The sequence below is a fragment of the Cyprinodon variegatus genome, unplaced genomic scaffold (genome assembly GCF_000732505.1).
Source record: "Cyprinodon variegatus isolate N-32 unplaced genomic scaffold, C_variegatus-1.0 Scaffold190, whole genome shotgun sequence".
In the NCBI taxonomy this organism is placed as follows: domain Eukaryota; kingdom Metazoa; phylum Chordata; class Actinopteri; order Cyprinodontiformes; family Cyprinodontidae; genus Cyprinodon; species Cyprinodon variegatus.
The window spans coordinates 393,322-403,479 of record NW_015150643.1 but is presented as its reverse complement, the minus strand read 5'-3'; the positions used below and the strand labels follow the sequence as shown (position 1 = coordinate 403,479).

Here is a 10,158-nt window from a genome sequence, read left to right as displayed (position 1 = left end):
TTTCTCATGATAGTAGCTTCATCCAGTATGCTACTGTTTGGCCGTTACACCATCCTGGAGAGAAGTATCAGCTGTGCTGCTTCCAATTTAAACCTTTGTTTATAGATGTTGGAGCTTGGTCGTTTTTTCAGGGTTGTCCTGTTTCTCTGACTAGGACTAACTATGTTCTCTTTCATCCTTTGACATGGAAGCAGGTTTGGAGCTCATCTGCCTGGCTTTGTGTTTCCTGGGTTGTTGCTGCCTGTGGATCTGTTTGACAGTTGCCTTTGGTATCTCTGCTTATTTCTGTATTTCTGCTTCTGTCTCCTTGAACCCCAATCGAACTTAGCAGATGGCGCTCACACTGAGTCTGGTTCTGTTGGAGGTTTCTTTCTGTTAAAAGGGAGTTTTCCTCTCCACTGCTGCTAAAGGCATGCTTGGTGTGGCAATTGCCTTTGTGTCAATAAGTGGATGCAGTCATCTGATTTTCTTTAGATAGAAAACTTTGACTGTATTACTTGGTTGAATTTTCTCTGAGTGCCTTGAGATTAATTGTTGCACCTCCAAGGTTGCAAAAAGAATATTTTGCAACAGATTGCTCCTCGGATTATCTAGCAGACCCACTTCATGGGCCTGAAGAGTGTGGTACCTTGGCCTCCATTCAGGAGAACCTGCCCAGTGTGGCCATGGCAAATGGTGTTCCATGGGCAAATGTGTGAGGGGGTTTGTAATGCCTTTGTACCAAGCACAGCAGGGGGGGCATTGCATATACCTGTGAGTGATTCTTAAGGAGTGTCTTGGAGAGGACAACAGATGACCTATCCCCACCAAGCATTAGCTGATTAGCAATTTTGTAGATTAATGTTGAGAAACAGCTACATGAATCAGTCTTTAGAGAACTTCCCTTTCAGCTTTAAAATTACTTCAACACTGTTTTTAAAAAGGTGTTTGTGTCAATGACTAAATTATAAATGTTTTTTTTTTCAGCCTCATTTTCAAACCACATGAAGGACTTTATCAGGGCTGTAGAGCAGATAGAAGATGAGGACCCTGGCTTAGGTCCAGGTGATGTGTTGAAGATGCTGCGCAAAGCAGCTGGCCTTAATGATGCCTTCATCCAGTACTTCCTCCCCGATGCTGAGGCTAGTGGTTCTGAGCTGCCTGCTGATCTCTCAGAATACCTTCGCAAAGCTGTGCATCACAAGGTGCTGGAAGATGCCAAAGAAGAAGGAGTGGTTCTGACCCCAGATGGTAGCACGGTTGCCCTTGGACCGCTCCTCCTGGGTATTGAAGCTGGCCTTCTCTCCAAGACTCGAGGACGAGTTCGAGGTCTCTACCAGCTCACTCTAGCCAAAGATCTTGGTCTTTCTCTCAGGCACGGCTCTTCTGGCACAAATCTGCTCGGAACTGATGGCTGTTGGGACAACTTAACATCTCCCCAAGTCTTCACGCTCTCAGACAAACCAACTTTGCTCACCACAGCTCAGGTTAATGGAGGCATGGACGGCATTGTATTGGGGAAGGAGGTTTCAGCCAATTCCAGTCTTCTTGTCAAGCTCAGCAGTCTGCTCAATGAGTACTACAATCACCAGTTGGACAGTAGGGGAATGGACGGAGCCCCGCGTCTCATCAGTCGACGTCGCAGGGAGAACTTCAAAGCCCTGCTCCTCCCTCCTTTGCTGGCCAGACAGGTGGTGAAGTCTATAGACCTGCAGCAAAGTCTGGCAGGACACCCAAAGATGGAGGTTAAGACCAAGAGGCAGCTGATGGCTGTGGTGAAGGAAGGATTAAAAGAGTTTGTTCACATGTACATGGGTGAGTATAAGATCAAACTAAATCTAATAAAAACAAATCTAATAAAACCGTTTTATATAAATGCTGTATTCCTTAATATCTTAACAGTTTGTCCTCCAATCATTTCTCGGTGTTCATGGGGTGCTGAGCCATACAGAGGGACACCCACCCAACTGTCCTTACCTCTTACCTACTTATTCATCCATCACACCCACACACCAAGCGAGCCTTGTTTGACCTTTGAGAAATGCGCTGCAGACATGCGATCCATGCAGCAATTCCATCAAGAAGACAGAGGCTGGGATGACATCGGATACAGGTAAAATCAGTTGCACTGTAAGATCACTCTTACATGGCAAAGGAACAACAGCAAGTTTATTATTAATTTCCTCTAAAGCTTTGTAGCTGGCGGTGACGGCAATATCTATGAGGGCCGTGGCTGGAACTGGCAGGGAGCCCACACGTATGGATACAACTCCAAAGGCTTTGGCGTCTCATTTATTGGGGATTACCAAAGCCGTCTACCATCTCAGCACTCCATGGATCTGGTGAGAGAGCAGCTGGCATCCTGTGCTGTAGGTGGAGGGCGACTGGTGTCCTCCTACATCATAAAAGGGCACAGAGATGTGGTGAGCACAGCCTGTCCAGGAGACGCCTTCTATCAAGAAATCAAACGTTGGGATCACTATGGGGTAAATTGTTTGCTGTGTTTATTTTTATTTATTTATTTTTTTACATTGTGTTGTCTCTGCACCACAATACTCCATTTCTACCATTTTTTATTGGTGCTATAGTAGACAGTATTAGCTCCATCTAGTGGTTCCATTACATAATTGTACCTTTAGCATAAACAAGATGGTGGTGACCTCAGTTAGACTTGAATAGCTCTTATCAGTTAAAGGGCATTTTAATGGAATGCAAAATTCCCATTTGTTTGGTTGTTTTTAAATAAGTACAAAATCTGTAACAATTACATACTCATTTGAGGCAATAGGGAATGTGAAATGAAAAAAAAAACTCTACGAATGTTTGTACTTTGCAAGGTTTCTCATAGGCCATTAAGCCTATTATGGGATGGCAGAAAGATTCACCTGCTTCTTACAGTATATATATATCACTTATATTATATCACAAACATCATTGTAATATTTTGTCTTATATCCTCATCCTTTAATTTACTTGATAAAAAAATGGTTTTCAAATACAACCATATTCTACCGAAGTGAAAAACATTCTGAAATATTTGTTCAAAATATTATTTCAGATTGATAAGCTTTGCCAAAAGAAAAAAAGGAAGTTTTGACATTTTTTTGGTTAAAAATGCAGCTTAATTTTTTAATAGATTTGTACTTCATTTGCCCTGTGACTCGAGCCATGGCAGAACACATGCTTTGGCCCACTGATTGGTGCATTACACAGGCATTACTTGAGATCACATGAGGACATGCATTACTGATCCCTCCATTTTCTTAACATAACGTTATTGGCTGTTGGCGATAACGCAGGGAGGATCTGTCACTACCCAATCCGTCCCGGAAGCACGATCCGTTCTGCGCATGTGCCAATGAGCTGATGGCTCAGATATACATCGGGGTCGCCCTCGATTTTATGTTGTTAAAAAGACTTAAATTACGTTTTTCACTCCCCAAAACTAGTAAACGTACTAAAACGTGTGTTAAAGCTTAATAATGTATTTCCTGAGAAAATAAATGCCTAAATTCCTTTCTGTTTTATCAGTCATCCGTCTCAGGCAAATAACAACTTCCGTTTTTTAGCTCTTCTTTTATCACCCTATAAACTGTCCGTCAATAATCCATGCTGTGGTTTATCCCTACTTTCAGACATTTGAATCTATTACATTCACTTTATCAAAACTCCTGAATGTCTTTAACCATGTAGTCTGTGTGAATGTGACAATCATTAAAGTTTGTTTTTTTTACAATTTAGCATGAAAGTTAAATATTTGTTTCATCATTTTGAATGTTACTTGAAACTAATATTTCATTTCCTTTGCAGGAAGTCAAGAAGTAAAACTGGGAGGAAGAAGAAGAGGACAAACACGAAAAACAACATATTCAAGATTCTGTTCGAATGAGCTAGTGTCGCCAAATCTGTAAAAGTTGTAGTATTCTCACTCTTAAAGTTAGATTTATAGTTCTGTAAAAACTAAATGCTTTATACCTCTGGAGACAGATCATCACAGATTGATATTTTACACACAGAACCATCAGCTCAAAGTGAGAGACAACCTTGAAAGGAGGTGTAACCGATCCAGCAAGTTTGGGCAAGAATAGATTTATCCTGCATGAAAAGGATGGCAGATTGTAAGGAGTTTAACTGTAGAGAAAATCCAGCACTTTGTTAAAAAATGGAAAATTAAAGGTGGGAATAGATAGAAAGTTTCACAATGATTTTAAGGATCTGCTTCACTAAACTGCCTGACTGCTTGCCCTTATCAAGATTCACAGCTTTTTTAAGTTTCCCATAGTGCAGTTCTTCTAAAAAATGACTTTGTCATATTACAACCATAGATTTATACCCGTGTTCTTTGGATATTAAGTGACCAACACAAAAATAAGCATGTTTTTTTGAAGAAGAACCAGGAAAGAAGCCAACAAGAAAACAATCAGGAAAAAAAAGGTCAAGATAAGGTACACAGTGCAGGTGGACAGACCGGTGCAAATAGATCAGGACTTTGCAGAATAGACATAAGACTGTTCAGTTAATAAAAGGAAATTTTAAAAAAAAAAGTAGCTTCTGAAGTTTGCTACAAGCCAAAGGTTTCAGCATTCAATGTGTAACAAGCATGGACACTTCTAGACAGGGGCCCAAAGGGAGCTGTTATGGCCCCTATGCTGAAAACACCCACAAACATGAATAAAATAAGGAGGTTAGACAATTTGCAGACAGAAAAGGATGATTTGAGATGAAAGGAAGAAGATGTCATGGTTCTATTTTGGCCTGGCTATCGCCTCCAGCACCTCCTCCTCTCACACAGCTCAGCCTCCACTCCCTCAGCAATTAGTCACACCTGTTAGGCACCAATTAGTCAATACTCGCTCCACCTTTCAGCCTCTCTACAAAAGCCTCTCTCATTGAGCTATTCCCCACCGGTTCGTATTCAGTCACCACTAATCCAACACCTCGTCAGTCAGGTTCTGTGCTTCCGTTGCTGCGCTGCTGGATCTTTGCCTTCTGCCCTTTGAACTCTCTCGTCTGCACCTGGGGTTTTACAGCAGCTCAGTGAAACTCTCTCCTGTGGATTTATTAAAAACTCTGCTTCACCCAGATCTCACTCTGTCGTCCTGCGGATTACTGCAGCCTCTGTTTCTCCAGGAGCTCTCGTTGTTCCCTGTGGATTACTGCAGCTGATGCTCACATCTACACCTCCAGTTCTAGTTCGGTACAGCCTCTGGTTACCTTTACCCACAACTCATAACTTTCAATAAACCTTCTAGACTGGCTCTGTGTGTGTGGTGTGCTTTCTGGGCTCATCAAAAAGAAAATCCTGACAAAAATAAAATCTCTATTATCTTATTTCAAGAGCAAAATACAAATACAAAATAATCGTGTTTTAAGAGCAGAATTAGTCATCCCCATAGCAGATCAACTTATTCATCGGTCCTCACCTTTTCTCCCGCTTAGTTCTTGTCATGGTCGTGGTGAGACCAGTGTCTGTCTCCGGCATACTATAAGAGGTGGAATACACCCTTGACAGGTTGCCATTCTGTCATAGGGCAACACAGAGACACACAACCATGCACACACCTACACACACATACATACTCATTCTGCTATATGTAGTGAGGATCATGTGTTAACTACCATTGATTTTCTGTAAATTTCAACCCTTTCTATTCCCTAACCCTAAAAATAACCCAAATGTAACTATTACCAATGCATACCTAACCCTAACCCAATTGACACTTTAGCCCTAAACTTAACCGGCAGCAAAATGGCTTGTGAGTACCAGCAAAACATCCTCACTTTGCAACAACTGGTCCTCAATCAGATGGTGAAACTGGAAAAATATCCTCACTCTGATTGCTAGAAAGGTATACACACACACGCACACACGCACCTAAGGACAATGCAGAGAAGCCAATTAACCTAACAGTCATGTTTTAGGACTGTGGGAAGAAGCTGGAGTACCTGGAGAGAACCCATGCATGCACAGGGAGAACATGCAAACTCCAGACAGAAAGACCCCAGGCCAAGAAATGAACCCAGAACCTTCTTGTGCAAGGCAATAGTGCTACCCACTGCACTACTGTGCAGCCCTCAGATCATCTTATTTACCTGTTTAAATTAAGGAAACAACATTTTCACTTATTTGTATCAGTTTTTGCATTATAATTCTAAATATATTATATTTAACAATATATTATTATGAGATGAGAGAAGAGACTGTGACTGATTTGTCCCTTTTTACCAATTTTATCTTTTGACTACACAATTTAGTTTAACAATAATATAGTCCACTTTAAGCTTCAGTTGTACTAAGATAGGATCATAGTTTGAATTTGTTAGATCAGGAGTCTGCAACGTCTGGAATGTTAATATATATATATATATATATATATATATATATATATATATATATATATATATCAAAATGCTTTTGCACTCGTTTTTTTTTGTGTTATTCAGTTCCCCCATAAAAAAAATAAATAAAACGGGCCCTACCCAGGCCCAGCTAGTTAATTTAATTTAGAAGAGCCTCTGGCAATCAGATAGATAGAAACAGAGGAGCTGATCAAATCTGATAGAAATACAGCTGGAGGTAAACATGCTAAAAGCTGCAGAGACCCAGGTTCATCTATCTTTGTGTAGTTCACAATCACTCAGGACCTGGTGTTGGTCCAACTATGAAATTAAAATATGAGCAAAATATGAAAGGTTCAAAGTTTGTGTGTTCTCTGACAGAGCTGCTATTTCAGCTGACAGCAAATTTAGTCTCACATCACATTTTTTCCATTAGACTTTTTTCTACCCCATGGAGCACTGCCAATAAAATCAAAGCCATAAATGATGCATCTATTTAAGAAACAAAGGCGACAATCTTTATATATTCCCAAATCCTATCATCACCTCTGCTGCTGGGCTGCCATAAAGTTTATCTCACAGACTCTTTGGCTTACGTTTAACGGATTTGCACGGACCAAGATGTTCCTAGAATTGAACCCCACATATGATTTACGAGCTCACAGTTAAGGGTGAAAACTGGACCCTAAATGAAAACAAACCAGAACAACATTCCAGCTATTGTCCTTTTATGGCTATGCTAACATCTGTATGAACTGCTTTTAATACTGCAAATAAAAAATATGACAAACAATACATTTAGATAGTGTATTTAACGATTAAAAATGTTTTTTTGTTTCTGTATGGGAGACCCGGGAGGGTAGCAACACTTTCATTTCTCTCAATTAGTCCCAGACTATTGGGCCTACACCAACCAATCAAAAATCACCTTCAGCTGTGCAATCTTGATATGCCTTGGTCCTGCACATCTAGCAACCTTCAAATAAACAGAGGACAGTAGAGTACTCCACAAACTGGTTAGAAGTAGCACTACTTTAACATATTTGTACTTCAGTAAAAGTAACAAGGGGCCTTACTAATGTTTCTAAGATCACTCAAGTATAAAAGAATCATACCATCTGATTTTCTTTATAAAATGATGTAATTAAAATAGATTTTTTTGTACAAATTCTAGTGTTGTACAGAAAAAATATATAAATGTATAATCAACTAGAAAATAATTGACTCAGAGAGAAGAAAGACTTCTTCAAATGTATTTTCTAAATAAAACCCATCAAACCAATACAGTACTGCAAGTTATAGTAGAATAAAACTGCCTCCAGTGGCAAATTATATGTTTTATCGCATATTACCTTGACCTTTATGTGTGACTGAAAGCTTAGATAGAAAATTATGACAACAAAAAATTTATAAAAAAATCATTTTATTTTAGTCAAACTCAACTATATGTTTTTGTCTGGTTGATTTTAAGGTTTAAATGTGATTGTTCATTCAGTGAAGCTACTCATAGTGGGTAGGATAGCAAAAAACAAAACAAAAAGATAGCTAAAGTAAAAAGTATGGTGCAATAAAACGACTTGTAAAAGTTTGCTTTTGTCAAAACGTTACTCAAGTAAATGTAACTAGAACTAGCCACCTCTGCTAATAAATTTAGAAGATATTTAATGTGTCTTTTCTTCATCTCTTCCTTACATTCACCCGCAGTATCAGTTTAATTTCATCCACACACAGTATCATCATGTCATCATGGGCGGTTCGAGACAGGGGCCCACTGTAGAACTGGTCCTGGCTCCTGGACAGGCAGGTAAGATGATTAACTGATGGAATAAAATGATTTATGTTTAAAATAATGGAAAATAAAACTTAATTATGTTATTTCAAGTGAATAATATGTAATTATTTCATTTTAAGCGGAAATATACTTATTTTTCTGGCATTTCATCTTATCTAGCTGCTACGTTTAAGTGTAAATACAACCAATGTTTACTTTTTTTAATCAGTTTTTTTGCATTTTAATACCAAATCATTTTCCTCCGACATGACATTAAATGACATAACTCTGTAGCAGCCTGTCCTCAGGTGTGGTCCCTGTATATTTTAAACATGCAGTTCCACAGCCCCTAATTAAAAAAAACTGGGCTAGATCCTGCAATTCTTGCCAATTTCAGGCCAATTTCCAAACTGCCTTTCATTTAAAAAATCCTCGAGAAGATAGTTTGCAGACAGTTAATAGCCTTTTTAAAGGATCTTAATATTCTTGATGTTTTCCAATCCTCTTTTAAATCAATGCACGGCACTTTTAAGAATCAGCTCTTTTAAGAGTTTTAAATGAAATCTTTCCACCCACAGACACCAGTGACTGTGTTCATCTTGTGCTTTTATATTTAACTACTACATTCGAGACTGTGGACCACAAAGCGTTGATCTCTCGTTTGGAGCAGTGGGTGGACATCAGGACATAGGGCATAGCTCATCATCAGGGCATAGCTCTGGAGTGGTTCAGGTCATGTCTGGCTGAACAAAATGTTTGAGTCTGGGCCTTGGCAACTCCTCTGCTCCTCTCTCATGTCGGGTTCCCCACGGTCCTCTCTTGTTCTCTCTCTATATGCCATCCATCCATTTTTTCACACGCTTTATCCTAAGCAGGGGATAAAGGGGTGCAGGTGTTGTCTGCAGGCGAGAGGCAGAGTACACCCTGGACAGGTCACCAGCCCAGAGACAAACAGGACATAGAACCATTCACTCACACCTAAGGAGAATTTAAAGAAGCCATTTAACCTAACAGTCATGTTTTTGGACTGTGGGAGGAAGCCAGAGTACCCAGAGAGAACCAACGCATGCTCAGGGAGAACATGAAAACTCCATGCAGAAGGATCCCAGGTCTGGAATTGAACCCAGAACCTTCTTGCTGCAGTGGCAGCAGTGCTACCCACTGTGCCACTGAGCAGGCCTACAGCTTGCATATATTTATTAATCTATGGGTACGTTTTGTATCAGTTATGAGCATGCTGAAACGCGCTGGCACACATCAAAATATGGCAAGTACTTCTTGACGCATGCCACTTATGCCATACGTTGGGCATAAGTTACAGGTAAGGCATATTTAGGAAATTTGGGGCCCTAGGCAAAGACAGGCAGGGGGCCCTCTAAATTGAGAAGGCAACACATCAAACAGACCCATTATACAGATACAGAAATGTTAATGAAATAGAAATACATAATTTGTCCTACTTTTTGTCTCTCTTCTTGTCCCTTTTCTAGTTGTTTTCTTCTCTATGTTTTGCACTCAGCTGACTTTTCATGCTGTCTCAAAAGGAATGAAAGAATTTTTCCAATCACTAAGCTCACTTAGCTGATTGCTCCTTACTGTGTTTTCAAAAAGGCAACGGCAAAAGTAAATAACCCAGTCCTTCTTTTCACTGTACGTAGATGAGCCATGATCTGCTTATCTGTTCTCTATTTTTTATTTGTAATAATATGCATTTTAGCAAAAGGATTTTTACAGATTTTAATCAAAAACATAATGTGCACAAATAAATAATAGTTGCATTAACCATACATGTAAACAGAGTTTTATGGAGCCCTCAGGAACTTGGAGCCCTAGACAACTGCCTAGTATTGGCTAATGGTAAATCCTCTCCTGGTTACAGCATCGAACTGAACTCTAAAATATCTTTTAAAGTCGCAGGGAAATGGCCGTTCCAACCGTTGCATTTCCGAATTCCCCGAGTGGTGCCTGACTTTCTGCCCGAGTGAATAAAGTGTATGTGATTGGTCATTTATCAAGGGGGCGGGATTGTTGAGGCAAGGTTCGCAAGCCCGTTTGGTTGTGGCAGTTTG

The 10,158-nt window shown here is 39.8% G+C and overlaps 1 protein-coding gene across 1 annotated transcript in view; it reads left to right on the top strand.

Moving 5' to 3' along the window:
- Positions 1-10,158, top strand: part of LOC107087659 (N-acetylmuramoyl-L-alanine amidase-like) — a 14,981-nt gene that overhangs the window by 3,549 nt on the left and 1,274 nt on the right. The window contains exons 2-4 of the mRNA XM_015379348.1: positions 967-1,794; positions 1,882-2,092; positions 2,171-2,465. Coding sequence (XP_015234834.1) covers positions 967-1,794; positions 1,882-2,092; positions 2,171-2,465 — 1,334 coding nt within the window. The remainder of the gene's footprint in view (positions 1-966; positions 1,795-1,881; positions 2,093-2,170; positions 2,466-10,158) is intronic.